Source organism: Pseudophryne corroboree, chromosome 1 (assembly GCF_028390025.1).
Source record: "Pseudophryne corroboree isolate aPseCor3 chromosome 1, aPseCor3.hap2, whole genome shotgun sequence".
NCBI classification, from domain to species: domain Eukaryota; kingdom Metazoa; phylum Chordata; class Amphibia; order Anura; family Myobatrachidae; genus Pseudophryne; species Pseudophryne corroboree.
In genome coordinates, this window is record NC_086444.1 from 1,028,774,721 (window position 1) to 1,028,792,322 (window position 17,602).

General features: G+C 45.8%; 1 protein-coding gene across 4 annotated transcripts in view; it reads right to left on the reverse strand.

Annotated features, from left to right (window-relative positions):
- Positions 1 to 9,843: 9,843 nt before the first annotated feature.
- The window catches only part of LOC134922808 (uncharacterized), a 338,146-nt gene continuing 330,387 nt past the window's right edge, over positions 9,844 to 17,602 (reverse strand). For all 4 annotated transcript variants that reach the window (XM_063920697.1, XM_063920699.1, XM_063920696.1 and 1 more), the window contains 4 exons: positions 15,903 to 16,109; positions 11,537 to 11,631; positions 11,019 to 11,143; positions 9,844 to 10,149 (listed from right to left, as the gene is read on the reverse strand). In XM_063920697.1, coding sequence (XP_063776767.1) covers positions 9,890 to 10,149; positions 11,019 to 11,143; positions 11,537 to 11,631; positions 15,903 to 16,109 — 687 coding nt within the window. In that variant the 3' untranslated portion in view covers positions 9,844 to 9,889. The remainder of the gene's footprint in view (positions 10,150 to 11,018; positions 11,144 to 11,536; positions 11,632 to 15,902; positions 16,110 to 17,602) is intronic.

Genomic DNA, 17,602 nt, shown 5'->3' on the forward strand with positions numbered 1-17,602 from the left:
TCAACCATCAGGGAGGAACGCGCAGTCAGACAGCAATGATTGAGGTAAGTCACATACTAAAATGGGCAGAACTCCATCTTCCAGCATTGTCTGCAGTATTCGTTCCGAGAGTCCTAAACTGGGAAGCAGACTTTCTCAGTCGACATGCCATTCAAGAAAGCAAATGGGCTCTACATCCCGAAGTCTTTCAGACTCTAGTAGACAAGTGGGGGTTGCCAGAGATAGATCTCATGGCGTCCCGTCTGAACAACAAAGTACACGTGTACGGGTCAAGACCAAAGGATCCGGGAGCGATCTTTGTGGACGCCCTATCAATGAAATGGGATTTTCATCTGGCATATCTGTTTCCTCCGATCATCCTGCTACCCAGGGTGGTGAGGAAGATATAAGAAGCAAAGGGTGCCGTGATTCTAATAGCTCCGACTTGGCCCAGAAGGCATTGGTACACAGATCTGCAGAGAATGTCGATGGATGCTCCACTTTTGTTCCCTCAACATCCAGATCTACTAATGCAGGGTCCTTGTTACCACAGGCATCTGGATCGACTATCGTTGACGGCGTGGCTCTTGAAACCTCTATCCTGAAGTCAAGAGGATTCTCACAACAGGTAGTTCAAACAATGCTCAGAGCAAGGAAACCCTCCTCAGCTCGCATTTATCACCCAATATGTAGAGGCCTATATTCATTGGTGCAGTGAAAGAAATATGGACCGAAATCTTTCCAAGTTTCCAGGGTCTTAGATTTCCTTCAGGCAGGAATGGATAAAGGTTTGAAAGTGGTTTCCTTGAGAGTACAAGTATCAGCATTGACTGTATGGTTCCAAAAGAAAATTGCCAATTTACAGGATGTACGTACTTTCTTCCAGGGAATGCTGCGCATTCAACCTCCCTTTGTTCCTCCTACAGTGCCTTGGGACTTAAATTTAGTTCTGAAAGCCCTTCTAGTTGCTCCATTTGAACTGCTTAATAAAGTGGATCTTAAATGTTGACAGATAAAGTTATTTTTCTACTGACTATGGCATCAGCTAGAAGAGTATCAGATTTAGGAGCGCTGTCTTGTCGTTCTCCTTTTCTGACTTTTTATCCAGATAAAGCAATTCTAAGAACTAGATCTGGGTATCTTCCGAAGGTGGTGTTAAATTCCACCTTTATGAAGAAATTGTAGTCCCGGCTTTTCAGGTATCGGGAATTTCTGCGGGAGATGCGTCGCTGGACGTAGTCCGGGCATTAAGGATCTACGTGGATCGTACCAGTGCCATCAGAAAGACAGATTCTCTCTTCATTCTCTACGGATTTCACAAGAGAGGATGGCCTGCTACAAAACAGACGCTGGCAAGATGGCTTTGAATGACTATTTCAGAAGCATATACTCAAGCTGATCTCCCTGTTCCGGCTAATGTCTCTGCTCACTCTACTCGTAATGTAGGTCCTTCATGGGCAGCACAACATGGTGCTTCAGCAGAACAGATATGTAAGGCAGCCACTTGGTCTTCCATTAACACATTCATTAGACATTATGCTTTGGATACTTTTGCCTCTCATGATGCTGTATTCTGGCGTAAGGTTCTCCTGTCTAATCAGGAGCGTCCCAACCACTAAATTGCTTTGGGAAATCCCATTGTTATCCTGTGGATAACCTGTGGACCCTGCCAGAGAAATATACGTTATGGTAAGAACTTACCGTGGATAACGGTATTTCTCCTAAGTCCGCAGGTTCCACAGGGATCCCACCCTGACGCACCTGATTTGAGGATCCTTCTACTCACTAACCTCTTCCTTCTTGTATGGAAGGGTGTGCATGTGTGTTCTTCTTGCCTGATTAGGACTCTACATGATGCTGCTGCCTTGTGCTTTGGAATACAATTGATTTGCCTGAGCCAGTGGGCGGGATATATGGACGGGCCCGTTGTATCCTAGGAGGCCGGAAAGCTTTGATCGTTTGGTGCCAATCCGCTGTCGCTTCATCATATCCCATTGTTATCCTGTGGAACCTGTGGACTTCGGAGAAATACCGTTATCAACGGTAAGTTCTTACCATAACGTATATTTGCGTATCTTTTCTGCACATCTCCTTATATCTGGACAAGAGGAATAGGGGCAGTAAAAGATATATGCTAAACATAGTAAAGGTGAATTGGCTTAACTGTGACACAATCCTATTTGGACACATCTGCAACAGGTACGCTTTTTTTTTTTCAAACTATTTTTATTATAATCTCACACCATACAGAGTAGATATACGGCATTTCGAGACATAGAATGGAATATATAGTTAGCAGTGTATAACATAACATGTATTATACATAAACCTCTTGACAAGAGATAGGGAGTCATAGATTATTCAGTCTCATATAATACCAGGTAGAGATCAAAACATATTTTCAAACTTTTCTTCACATAAAACCTTTATACCCTTCCAAAAAAGGGAACATATGTATAACTAGTGATATCAGGGAACTTAGGATGTGCTTTAATTACCAAAGCGGAGCAGACTATAGATGAAAAGGGATGGATCAAATATCAGTTCTCCGCCAGCAAAGACAAATTATTTTAAAATCCCTAAACATATACATAATACCTAAAACATAAGAAAATAAACTAACATGTAATGCCTACTATGGGACACGGGCCGTCGATCCATCCACAGAACAATCTTCCCAAATCGGGGGTCTATATTTCCAAACAACCCGGTAGACGATTGAATATAGAAGGGAGTGGAGGAGGGGTCCGGAAAAAGGAAAGGAGAGAGGGTAAGTCAGATGTTCAAGGGGTTAGGTTGGGCTAAAGTGTGGAGGAGGTACCATGAGGTAGATTGAAAGCATTTGTCAATGGCTTGTTTAGTGTGTAAGGGGAGTGTCAAAATGTAGGTGTCCCAACATTGGAACAAGGCAGGGGTGAGCCTCTCCTTATGGATAGAGGCCTCCAGCCAGCCCATGGTGAATAGAAAAAATAGTCTAGAGGTCACCATCGAAAGATTAGGAGGTATGTTGTGGATCCACTGTTGTAGGATTGCCTTCCTGCCAGCCGCTGATAATATCATAAGCAGTTTTTTGTTAGACCTAGGGACGTCTGGCTGGTAAGTCAAACATCCGAACAATGCCCAGGAAACAGTGCAACTAAAGGATATGCCTAAGGACGTGGTTCCATAATGATGTACCTCATGCCAAAACTGTGACACCAAAGCGCAGTCCCAGAAGCAATGGAAGAGGTCGGCCCCCTCCATTAGGCATTTGGTGCATTTACTGTCTTCTGAGATGCCCATCAAAGATCGGCGTTTAGGTGAGATGTATGCCCTATGGAGCATTTTATAGGCCATCTCTTGATAAGAGCTTGCAGGGATAAGTTTTAGGGTCAGTTGAAAGTGATTTAGGAGGGAGTCAGGGGTGACCGTTGAGATGTGGGAGGACCATTGGGACAACTCTGGGAGGTCCGTGTCAGGGATAAGTTCAAGACGAATACGTGTATAAATGGTTGATATAGAATAGCATGTTGATTGGAGTAGTGTATCTAGAGAGTTAAGAAAGTCGTTCCCCGTCAATTTAGATAGTACATTTTTAAGATAGTGCATCGCCTGGAAATAGGCAAACTCATGGTGGGGTGGCAGGCCATATTTTTCTCGTGCCTCTGCGAAAGACAGCGGGACGCGAGAGGAATTAAGCAAGTTGCGCAGGTTGCGGATACCAAGAGAGTGCCAGGCAATGAAGGGCTGTAGAGCCTCCCCCTCCTGAAACTCCAGGTTACCTATAAGGGGCAGTGAAAGTGAGTATAGATATTGAAGTTTGAGAGATTTCCTCGCCATTTCCCACGCCTGTATTATGGGGAGTAGTAACGAATTAGTGGTGATATGTAACGCCAACTTGGAGGGCTTTGCATGGAGAAGATAGCTGAGGGACAAGGGAGCGCAAAGTTGAGAGTCTAGGCTGGAATCCGTGTAATAATTATTGTCTCCAAGCCAATCCATAGCAATGCAGAAGAGGCACGCAAGATTGTACTGTTTAACATCAGGTAGGTTGATTCCCCCTCTAGGTACCGTCTGGGATAATTTTTTCATGCTAATCCTTGGGCGTTTACCAGCCCAGATGTATCTGGAGATAGAGGTATTCAGAGAAGATAAATCCGACTTGGATAATAAAAGGGGGGTCATCTGTAAAACATAGAGGAGTTTTGGGAAGCTGGCCATCTTAAATAGGTTACATCTCCCCAGCATATTAAGGGGGAGGGATTGCCAGAGACCAAGTTCGGTTCTAATCCTATGGAGGACCGGAGTGATATTAAGCCTATATAGGTGGCAGGGATGAGCAGGGAGTGCAACGCCTAGATAGATAATATGTGTATCCGCCCATTTAAAGGGAAAGGTGGTCCCCCAACCTAGTCTCGCCCGTCCATATATGGCTAGCGCCTCCGACTTACTATAATTAATGGAAAACCCTGCAAAAGAGGAAAAACGATCAATCACAGCAGTCAGCTGCGGGATCGTACGGTGAGGGTCTGACATAAAAAGGAGGTCATCTGCGAATGCCACCACCCTTAATTCCTGTGTACCCACCTCAATGCCCCTATAGTTCTTGTGTAACAGAATATGGCGTATAAGGAGTTCCAGTGCTAAATCAAAAAGGAGGGGAGATAAAGGGCATCCTTGTCTAGTGCCTCTTTCCAACGTGAAGGATGGAGATGTCACATTGTTGACTAAGACCTGTGCCACTGGGTTATTATATAAGGTCTGTACCAAGTTGCAAAACGCTGCGCCAAATCCCCGGGTGGGTGAGTACTCGAGATAGGTGAGGCCAGGCAATTTTATCAAATGCCTTCTCTGCGTCTAAATTTACAATGATGTTATTTTTGGCCTGACTGAAGCGGGTGTGAGATATCACAGTCAGGGCCGCCCGCACTCCTCGTGTGGATTGTCTACCCTTGACAAATCCCATCTGCGCGGGTGAGATAAGATGGGGTAGGTAGGCTTGCAACCTATTAGCTATGATTTTGGTCAAGATTTTAAAGTCCTGATTCAGGAGTGAAATGGGGCGATATGACCCTACCTGGGTAGGATCTTTACCCGGTTTTGCGAGCACTATAAGCTTGGCTTCGTTAAAACGAAGGGGAGTCTCCCCTGTTGTTAGGATGTGATTATATAATCGTGTTAATGTAGGGAGTATATCGGCAGCTAGCATCTTATAAAATTCGGCACTGAAGCCGTCAGGGCCAGGGCTCTTTCCATTGGGGAGGGACTTAATGGTGGCCCGCACCTCATAGTCAGTTATGGGAGCATCCAGCGAGTCCCTTTCCTCTAACTCCAGCCTCGGTAACTGCGCCTCATCCAGGAATAATTGACCGTCAGTTGCGTTATCAATGTCGGCAGTATATAAGGACTTATAGAAACGCATAAAAGCCGAGCAGATGTCAGTGGGATCAGAAAGAACCTCTCCAGAGCTGTGCAACGAGTCAACCCATGTTTTGTTTCGGGGCCCCCTAGCCAAGTTGGCCAAGAGTCTACCGGACTTATTCCCCCACCTATGAAACCTGTTCCTGCCGTAATCATAGCTGATCTGGGCCTGTTCGGTGAGAAAGGTATCATAAATTTGTTTTGCCATGAGGTACGTTTCTCTATGAGTAGGACTGTCGCATTGTTTGTAAGTGCGATATGCAAGTGTGAGAGCCGCGCTAAGTTCCTGCAATTTTGTGTTGAATTTCTTACGCTTAGAATTAACATAGGAAATAATATGGCCTCGAAGGACTGCCTTAGAGGCCCCCCAAAAAAGTGGAGCGTTAGATTCTTGATCCAGGTTGTCAGTAGTATAATTATGCCAGGAGTGTTTGAGATGTAATAAGAAATCCTCTGAGTGTATGAGATATGCTGGGAATCTCCAACATTTAGATATGTTCTGGGGCAGGGACAAGGTGATGGGGGCGTGGTCCGAAATAATTATGTCCTTAATTGAGGTGTGGGTGACTTTAAAGAAAAGGTGTTTAGATAAAAATAGATAGTCAATGCGAGAGTGAGTAGAGTGTGGGTGTGAATAAAAAGAATAATCTCGTTGAAGGGGATGGTGTGTACGACAAGGGTCCAGTAGGGTAAGTTGAGAGCAAAGAGAGGAAAGCAGAGTAGAAGAGGGTCCGGGTTTTTTGGTACTCACCCCCGACCTGTCCATGGATGGATCATCGACCGTGTTGAAATCTCCCCCTAGGATTAAGTTTTGGCCGCCCCAGGACAGAACTCTCTGAAGGATATCTGCAAAAAAGAGATTGTTAGATCCAGTGGGTGCATATAAATTCAAAAAGGTATATATCACATTGTCAATGGAGACATCTAGGAGGATAAATCTGCCCTCGGGGTTGATATATTTTTTAAGGATGGAGAATTGAAGATTCCTATGAAAGAGGATGGCAACCCCTCTGGTTTTATTGGTGTAAGGAGCAGATACATATTCCCCAATCCAAGGGGCTCTTAGTGATATAGGGGAATTATGCACCCAGTGTGTTTCTTGTAGGAACACGACTTGAGGGGACAAGTGAGAGAGATGGGCAGCCACCTTCTTGTGTTTAATGGGGCTATTGAGACCCTCCACATTCCAAGAAACTATATTAAAATCTAAAAGTGGGGTTGTCACCGGGGTTGAGGTCTGAGAAGCAGCATGGTCAGCCATGCTATCCTACCCCCGTAGATGGAGAATAGAATATCAAAATTGTATAGGTGAAATGGTGCCCCCCCCCCGTCCCAATTAGCAAGGAGGGGCCAACCCATGGAGGATCGAGACACATTATCCCAGCAGGCAGAACAAGCAGACAAACAAACAGACAAAAACATCAAACTAACAAACATGAAACAATGGGAGGCGGAGCCTCCAGCATGCGCAAATAGCATGCCTATATCATATCCCGGACACTGTGTGACCTCCTAATCAAGGCAATTGTAAAGATAGGCAAACGTTAAGTAATGGTGGACAGTCAAGTGTCAGGGTGTGCAAAATGGGTCTTTGCCGCCATCGGATCGTCAAAGAAGCATGGTTTTCCATTGACAAAGACCCGAAGACGGGCAGGGTATAATAGTGAGAACTTGACGTAATCTTCAAACAGCCGCTTGCATATCGGAGCGAACTCTCTGCGCTTGTTGGCGACATGAGTGGAGAAGTCCTGGAAGATAAGCAGCCTTTCTCCCTTATAGAGGAGATTCTCTGACTTTCGATAGTGGTCTAAGAGCTTGGCTTTATCCGCGTAGTTTAGAATCCGTAGGATAACAGGTCTAGGGCATCCAGCGGAGTCTCTGCGTTCAGGGCCAATCCTGTGTGCCCTTTCAATGGCCAATGGTGAGCCCTCCTGAAGGTCCATACCTAATTTGTCAGGCAGCCAGTTGGATAAAAGGTCCAGCAGCGCGTGGCCCCTCACCGACTCCGGGATGCCCACCACCCTCAGGTTGTTTCGGCGGCTCCGATTCTCCAAATCATCGAGTTTTTCAGTGAGGCCTTTAATTTCTGTGGTCTGGGACTTTATAGTAGACTGTGCGGCTTGTAGATCATCCTCCAATGTTGAGACCCTCTGCTCAACTTCATCCAAACGGCTACTGTGTTGAGTCAGCTGGGCTAAGGTGGAATCAATGGCTTCTTTGATGCCCGCCAGTTTTTCGTCTAGGAGAGGTCCAAGAACCACAGCAATGTCAGTGGGTTTCATCTTAGGCTGCTTAGTAGTCGTAGCGTTAGTACGTTTTCTTTGGGATCGAGATCGGGTGGTGGAGCAATCGGAGTCAGAAGAATTTCTGTGGGATGTGTCCTCGCGCGCGCCTGAAACAAGACCAGTCGAGGACATTGGAGTGGACACCAGGAACTTTTCCATATGAGGTCGCTAGAAATAGATATGTAGAGTAGAAATAATGTAGGGCGCAGAGAGTAGTTTAATGAGGGTCACATCAGTGTAGGGGAGACATTGGAAAGTTACATTGCTATGAAGATAGCAGGCATGTCAGGGCGTTGCGGAGCAGATTTACAAGAAATAACGTGTTAGAGGTGTCACAGTGTGACACTCCAGAATGCCACAGCAACGTGATGTATATGTCAAAAGGCTCGAGGTGACGTGGCAACTTCAGGGCACAGCAGATTGCGACAGGGTTGTTGAGGTATCACACCTGTTGTTTCAAGACTAAATATAATGACTCCCCTCCGGCTGTCAAATAGGAGACATGAGGACAGGCAAGATTATAGGAATAAATGTGTAGCAGCTGTAAATCGTCCAATCTAGAAGTCACCACCAGAGGGAGCTCGTGTTACAGTCTATCTCCAGCCATGAAGCAGGATGAGTGCCATGCCAACCATAAGATGGCCGCCGCCAGTCGATGAGACCAGGTCCCTTCGGAGGTCTCCTGGCCGTCAGTTCCCGCCAGCGGGGGGGGGGGGGATCCGTCGGACGGGGCGCGTGAGGTGGGGGTCGGATGTCAGGCGTCCGGAGAGGCCGGGAATCGGCGAGGCAAGGCAGATGACGGAGTCCAGGCGACGCCAACCACAAGATGGCCGCCAGCCGCCAGTCCCATGCGTCCCGGCCACTACCTCTTGCAGGCCGCCCGGTCACCGGTCCTTCGTGAGATTTAGGGTCTGATGGGCGAGGTATCCGACCTCAGGAGCGCCGCTCAGGTGGAGGGGGAGGTCCGCATAGTCGCCGCACCGGGCTCGACGAATCGACGTCCTCACCCCAAAATCGAGGCCCCGGCTTATGGAGCAGAGGTAGGCCGCAATCCGCAGGGGGCAGCGCAGGGCCCCCCCGATTCCGCAGCCTCGACCTCCGAGTGCAGGGTGGTACAGCAAGGCTTAGGGGACTGTGTCACTGTAGATGGGCCCTCAAACCCAGGTCAGGGGTTTATTTTAAAGTGTTGCTGGCCGGAGCTCTGCAGGAACTCGACCTCTCCTGATGCCAGCCAGGCCACGCCCCCGCAGGTACGCTTTTTAACAAACAATCAGTTTGTGTGAATTTTCTAGTAGGCTTCTGCTTTGAAAGTAATTGTGCGATTGCTATGGTTACCAGACCATGCACTTCACCTGTTCACCTCACTTGGTGGGAGGTGGGCGACATATAATGTTTTTGAGAATGTGGGGTATGTCATCATATCCAAGCACCACATTCCTTGCCAATTGGCAACATTGGGGAGCAGCAACAGGGAGCTTTCCATGATCAGCATTTTGCACTCAGACTTGGAGCGCCATGTGGTAAATAAATAACACTAAATAAAAGTGACATTACATAATACATTCAGTGTCTTAAGGGCCCCATACACTAGAACGATAATGCACGATTTCGACCTTTCGTGCTGATAAATCGGATGTAAAGTGGCAAATCGGATGTGTATTACATCTGATCCAATCCGATGCGCGTTCCGGTGAGCATCGGATCGGAGTCCCTAGGTCGTTGGTGCTGCACTTGTGATATGTCGGATCCCGCAGGCATGGCTGGGATCACATACGATACATCTTATGCAAAAGGACTGCATACAATATATCGTATGCGATCCTGCCGCCCGGGAAGCTGCCAGGCGGTTCAAGGGAAATCGCATCCGACTTTAGCCTCCGACATGTTGCTGTAGTGTATGGGGCCCTTTAGATGCCCCCAACCAAGATGCCCTTTGTGAATGTCAATTTGTCTAGTGGTAGTGTTGGCGCTGGTTACATCACCTTTTTTTATCTTTAACCTGTGCACCAGTTGTCATCAATGTTTTCAACTATATCGCACAACAGTGGCTACGCAGGTAAGCACAGATTGTATCCTATCCATCGGTTATAAGTTTATCTATATTTCAGTCACAACAATCCAACAAATTATGTTGCATAGCATAATTAAAAAACTGACAAATGAAAGAACCGACCAAATAAAGAATTGATAGATTTTATTTTCTTACAGTTTCATTATTTACAGTTTTAGATATTTAAAGATGGGTCTTTATCGTCTGGTTCATCTTCACTACTTGTAGATTCCTCACCGAATAGATCTGTCCCTATGGAGTAAGAATTGTCCTTATCTTTTGAAACAATTTTCAGGTTGATGAGTGACGAGGTATCGCTCATACCAATAAGAATGGACTTCCTGTCAGTAGCTAAGGACAGGCAGCAGACTTTGCTGTCAGGGGTGAATACAGAAACCACAGTTCCGTTATCCAGATTCCAGAAGCTGACATCACCTATGGAAAGACACATTAATCACATTATACAGTGCCTACTTCTGCCAAACATTATCAATCCAAGCATCTTATATCAACATTCTTAAGGAATAGGAGAAGCCAACTTCTGAGGACTGGCCATCCTGGAATGAGGATGATAGCTTGTGGCAGTAAATATACCACCTAGATTCTTGCTTAGCAGACGTCCCCATGTTGAAACTTACAGCGATTACATCAGAATGAGAGTTGCCACCATCTCTGCATCCTCAAATGTTCATTAACAGTTGGAACCAGACCTGTCAATGCTCTCAGAGGGGTGATCACACCATTCTCCTGTATTTTCCTTTAAAATGACAGGTGACAATAAAGAGGCCCCTCACTACTCCACTGTTTTAAATCTGTGGGCACTAGATAGTCCTCCTGTAGTTAAAGCTTATAAATTGTAAATAAAAACACCTGTGATTTTAGGTGTGTTACTCCATGACATTAATGCCTATTGTAATAGTTTTTAGGTCAATGATATTGTATGAATGGACCAGTTTTTTTTTTCATACATTGAGCAGAACTTCATTTAATTCAGTGAATGCGCTCTTGCTCAGGCACTAAGAATGTGTCTCTGCTGTTCAGAATGTTAGCAGCACCTTTTGCCGTCAAATAAATGAGTTCTGCAAGTGCCTCTCTCCATCTTTCTGACTCTTCGCCTTCTGCAATGATATTTATGCCCCCACCCCACAGCACGCTACCATTGTTCCATCCAAAAGTGCTTAATACATGTATGTGACATGTCTCCCCAGGAAAGAAAGTTTGTACAGTATATCCCTATTGTTTCCATCTGTGCTCACTCTCCACGCTTTGAAGAATATATCGTGCACTGTTCTGGGCATACCTACCTGACAATAAGATTGCCCTTGATCCTCCTTCAATCATTTGTATTTTGCTGTTAACTGTAAGGTTGAGGTTTTCATATCCTGGTATTACTTTGTGTTTGTGTCTGAAAGGATCCCAGACTTTAAGTCTATGTCCATAAAAGAAAATGAAACGTCAGTATACTATGAAAAAATGCAAGGCAGTAAATGTCTTCTCCACCTATGACACACAATTTACTTCACTATGCTGCCGCTTCCATCCCACCCCCAGGAGGAGGGGGGCAACAAAGTCGGCCAGTATGCAGTACAAGAGACTTTAACTTAATTGCAATAATAAAATAAGAAATTAAGATTTGCCCGAATGTATTAAAATGCACACGTAGAGACAGGAGCCCCCAAGGAATCACCACTGCTGTGTGTAAATAGTGAAAGGATGGTATGCCTTCACTTCTTCTTTGTGAGCTGTGAGCACTACTGCACAAGTGCGGGCTACTGACCATGCAGTGGAGTGGAGATTGCCATTAAATGAGTAAACCCCTTACTTATTTCCTGAGGTGACTCCAAAGACAATCCTATCAGCATCATCCGTAATAGCCATACAACAAATATTTGGTTCATTTTTTAGCCGTTTCTTGACCTATAAGCGAAAAAGAAAATCCATGCGGTCACAGGAGAGAACGTAATATGATAGATACCTACAGTATCTAATAGTCTGGTGCTGTCCAGGTCACCAGAAAGATGGCGGACATTACTAACATAACAGAACCATAGTAATGTTTGTGCCAGAAATAATTTCTTATACAGTAGTGCAGGTATGAAATTCAAATATAAAATGATCCCCTTTCCTTCACACTGCCCCTGGCACCATCATTCATGCAAATGTTTAGCAGAGCTCTTCATAGTAACTGCATGAGGAATCACTCTGTGATCATTCCTGTGAGTCTGACAAAGTGACAGAAAGAGCAGCAGCCATTGATTTTTTCATTTGTAGTTTTCATGACTTTCTGAATAGAGCATTTACTATTAAGATCCCTGCACATGCCATTTCACATGTATTTCAATTTTGTTGAACAGCCTTATATTTCAGCAAACCTGCCACTAGGTCATCAAAAGTTCTTCTTCTTAATACTGCATAGTGCTTTGTACACTATATAACAGGTTGGGTTCCCAAAAACACTGTTCACCCAGAAGAAAGCACTTTACCAGCATATTATACTCATACCTCATACATGACCCATTCCAGGAGGGACAAGATGCTCACTTCCTGGACTTCCCTCTTAATTTATGACTGCATCACCTTTGTTATCAATTAACCAGTGCAATGCAGGTGACAGGAATCATATTTTAAGAGGGAAGTCCAGGAACAGAGCATTTTGTCCCTCCTGGAATGGGTCACGTTGCTGGAGACTCACAATTTTTCAGGTAGTACCCCACACTACTGGAAGAGAGGGAACTCCTCTCGCTTTCTAGGGATGCGGGCACGATGGGGGATAATGCTGGGAATGGCATGGCAAAATGGAGAGGGTGGGGCCTAATGATGTGGAAGCCCAGCCCCGCCCCCAAAAGGGCCCAGCTGCTTCTCCTCTCCGGGCTTCTCCCATATAGGAATATTTAAATGTCAGCAAGAATGATTATTGTCTCTCCCAGGTAGAATTTTTCATGCTCTCCCAACACTAAGGCACATAGGTATGAAATTTATCAGGGGGATATGTGGATTCTAAAGTTGTGTACCAGATGGAAATCTCACCTGCAGCAAGAGAGTGTTCAAAACCCGGATTGGACCTTATCCACAGTATGTAACCAACAGGGGCGGATTGGCCATAGGGCTCACCAGGAAGATTCCTGGAAGGCTGAAGTGTATGTGGGGCCTATTTTGTGTGGTCGTGTGCCCCCCCCCCCACCTTATTCCCCACATGACAAGTAGCCCACCACACTCAGTACACTGCATTGTCCCCATTCATTCTGTTATTCTATCTCTGCAATACAGCAATTCTGCCATCCGGTGATGCTGCCATGGCTACATGATATGTTATACTTCTTGTGTTGCCCATGTCAGGCCACTTCTATAAAATTTTACAGGGCCACTTTTAGTTCCCAATCTGCCCCTGGTCTCAGACACAACTGCCGCAAAAGACACAAAAGGCCCAATTGCATACAATCAGGCCCTATTTGGAGGGATTCCACCCACCTCAACAGACCCCACTCCCTCATCAGACCACATCCCCATTAGGACTGCTTGTATACATTTTCCAGCTGGTTTTCCATCCCAATCCGCCGCTGAGTACCACTCTAACTTAACAATGCATTCAGCTGCAGAAACCTAGACTATACTACTGTGACATCACAATGCATTCAGCTGCAGAAACCTAGACTATACCACTGTGACATCACAATGCATTCAGCTGCAGAAACCTAGACTATACCACTGTGACATCACAATGCATTAAGCTGCAGGCAGCCAGACAGCACCTCTGTGACATCACACTGCATTCAGCTGCAGGCAGCCAGACAGTACCTCCGTGATTTCACAAGTACCACTGTGACATCACAATGTATTCAGCTGCAGGCAGCTAAACAGTACTTCTGTGACATCACAATGTGTTCATCTGCAGGCAGCTAGACAGTATCACCATGACATCACAATGCATTCAGCTACAAGCAGCTAGACAGTACCACTGTGACATCACAATGCATTCATCTGCAGGAAGCTAGACAGTACCTCTGTGACATCACAATGCATTCAGCTGCAGGCAGCTACACAGTACCTCTGTGACATCAAAATGCATTCAGCTGCAGGCAGCCTATAGTACCTCTGGTATTTCATATGTACCACTGTGACATCACAATGCATTTAGCTGCAGCAGCTACACAGTACATCTGTGACATCACAATGCATTTAGCTGCAGGCAGCTAGACAGTACCACTGTGACGTCACAATGCATTCAGCTGCAGGCACCTAAACAGTACCTCTGTGACATCACAATGCATTCAGCTGCAGGTAGCTAAACAGTACCACTGTGACATCACAATGCATTAAGCTGCAGGCAGCTAAAAACAGTACCTCTGTGACATCACAATGCATTCAGCTGCAGGCAGCTAAACAGTACCACTGTGTTCAGCTGCAGGCAGCTAGTCAGTACCTCTGTGACATCACAATGCATTCAGCTGCAGGCAGCTGAACACCCCTTTGTGATTTCATAAGTACCACTGTGACATCACAATGCATTCAGCTAAGCAGTACCACTGTCACATCACAATATAGTATATTCAGCTGTAGGCAGCTAAACAGTATCTCTGTGACATCACAGTGCAATCAGCTACCGGCAGCTAGACAGTACCACTGTGACATCACAATGCATTCAGCTGTAGGCAGCTAGACAGTACTTCAGTGACATCACAATGCATTCAACTGCAATAGGGGGGGGGGGGGGGAGGCTGAAGTTTTGCCTAGGGTGCTGAGAAACCTTGCATCGGCCCTGGACATCACAATTCAGCTACAGGCAGCTAGACAGTACACTGTGACATCACAATGCATTCAGCTGCAGGCAGCTAGAAAGTACGTCTGTGACATCACAGTGCATTCAGCTGCAGGCAGCTAGAAAGTACCTCTGTGACATCACATTGGATTCAGCTGCAGACAACTAAACAGTACCTCTGTGACAACACAATACATTCAGCTGCAGACAGACAGTACCACTGTGACATCATAATGCATTCAGCTGCAGGCAGCTAGATAGTACCAGGGGCGGATTGGCCATAGGGCTCACCAGGAAGATTCCTGGTAGGCTGACGTATCTGTATGGCCTGTTTTGTGTGTTGTCATGTGACCCCACCCCTCCACATGACAGGTTGCCCACCATACTCAGTACACTGAATTGTCCCCATCCATTCTGTTATTCCATCTCTGCAATACAGCAACTGGGCCATCCAGTGATGCTGCCATGGCTACACTGTATGATATACCTCTTGTTCTGCCCATGTCAGGCCACTTCTACAAAATTTTACAGGGCCAATTTTAGTTCCCAATCCGCCCCTGGTCTCAGACACAACTGCAGCAAAAGACGCACGGAAGGCCCAACTGCATACAATCAGGCCTTATGGGAAGAGATTCCACCCCCCTCAACAGACCCCACCCCCTCATCAGAATGCACCCCCATTAGGGCTCCTTTTATAAATTTCCCGGGCTGGTTTTCCATCCCAATCCCTCCCTGGTAACCAATGATGAGTTTGCAAAAATCTATAATGATCTATAATATAGGCTGGAGACCATAGGGGTCCTGAAGTTGCTGAAATAGGAGAATGGAATCAGGGGAAAGCGACCATAAAGCGACCAAAATACAGGCTTCGTCGAAGAGATAAAGATCAGACAGCTGCAAGTCACCATGATGGATCCCTACAACCAAAGGGCTATTTTTCCAAACATAAACAAGCATACAGTAATTATTTACGAGTGGACAATAAAAGGAATGAAAATATACATCAATTTGGGGGTGGTCTTCAGTTTGCCAGCGGCCGGGCTCCCGACGACCAGAATACCGGCGCCGAAATCCCAACCGCTGGCATACCGACAGCTTTTCTCCCTCTTGGGGGTCCACGACCCCCCTGGAGGGAGAATAGATAGCGTGGCGCACGTAGCACACCACCGTGCCCGCAGCCTGGCGAGCGCAGCGAGCCAGCAAGGGGCTCATTTGCGCTCGCCCAGCTGTCGGTATGCCGGCGGTCGGGATTCCGGCACCGGTATGCTGGCCGCCGGGAGCCCGACCGCTGGCATAACATACTACACCCCAATTTGGGTAGTAGAGTCTTTCTAAAGGCTGCCAGACAGCCCAAACAGGAGACATCGTAGTTGATCCTGGTGACGCAATAGTTAGGGACACAAGTTAAGATACAATACTATTAGTACATTACCAGTCCATTTTGAAGATCCCAGAGAGTTACATAACTAATTTTGTTAGCATCACAGTAGTTGGAGAGAGCCAGGAAGCTGCCATTGTGCGTCAGTGCAGCATTGTGCAAGAAAAGCATTGATGTTTTGTCCTCCAAAGTATGCAGGTGGCTTACAGTGTCCAAGCTGAACACACAGAGGTGGTGCGCATAATATGAGCACACAATCACCTGCAAAATACAACACAGAGAGTGTCTCCAAACTACTGCAAATACAAAGTATACAAAGCCAGTGTGGTGCTATCACTGGGCCTGATTCAGAGGGGGACGCAAGTAAGGTCGGTGATGCATCTTCGGTCGCAGCGGATCTGAGAACTTATGCTAATGCTTCAGGTGCTGTCTTTTGTAATGAGACACCCACTACGGCTTTTCATATGCGCTGCATGAGTCCGAAAATGCAGCATCGGAGATACATCAGGAACATCGGCCATCCAATGTTGCTCAGAATGTCCACAACTAAGCTGCCAGGGCCATTGAAGCTGAAGACACACTTCCATTTTCTACAACAGTTTCCATCAACCCCTCCAAACGCCTGCAGTCTGCCAATCAAGCTGTCTCTAGTGCCGCACTGCGACCACTGTCACAAGGCCATCGTGGAACATGCGCAGTCTGGCTTTGACGCATGTGCAGATCACCAAACATCGCCCATCTGTGACCGAATCGAACATGCGTCCACCTCTGATCAGGCCCACTGTGAGAATTAAATAAATAAATAAACCTAAATTAAGGTCTACTGCAAGTCCCTGGAAATCCCTTGTCTTTAGGTCGCTATAATGCGTCCTTTTGCTAATTTTTGTTTTTGTAATGCTAGGAAAAGCGTGTAAATGGGCATGGGACATATGCACTGTAATGCTGCCTATTCCATTCCTGTTCCTGAAGACTGAGAGAATTACAAGAGATGTGTTATTCTCCTGGCCAAAGACGGTGTATTTTACCAGACTCACGTGGGCAACTCTGCATGGGTAACAAAAATGTTTTGTTTGTTTTATACTGCAGTTTACATTTACGATTATACATAACTTGCATGGAATGCTACATACAGCAAGTTCCTCCAGCATTTATTTATTATTTATTTATTAACAGTTTCTTATATAGCGCAGCATATTCCGTTGCGCTTTACAATTAGAACAACAGTAATAGAACAAAACTGGTAAAAACAGACAGACAGAGGTAGGAAGGCCCTGCATGCAATGCAATTGCTTAATTGCAGATGTGCTTACATTTACCAGGTGAAATAATACTGGAAATATAATGCAAACATGACAAATATTTCCCTGCAAACAATAGCACAATGCAAATAAACAAAATGAGGAGGATTGTATTCAGTATACGAGTCCATAGCACTGTATGATGTACGTCTGAAGCTGAAGAAAAGAATCTTCATCACCTGGAACCAGAGCTGCGGAGAGTTAGGAATAGGATGGGCTCAAGTACTAGGAGGAAAGAGTGTCCACATCTGTCCGGTTCCATATGAAGAAGGTATACAGCACTAAGGGGGGCATTGTTGAGAGAACTTCAGGGGTGTATGGCGCACTAATGTCTGTGGGGTTAGGCCTCTCTAACAAGCCCAGCATTTCCTACCCTCTTGGTGACCCTGTCCAGAACAGAATAATATGTATATGAACGTAATAATACGTATGTATACAATGGAAAACCTTTTATAT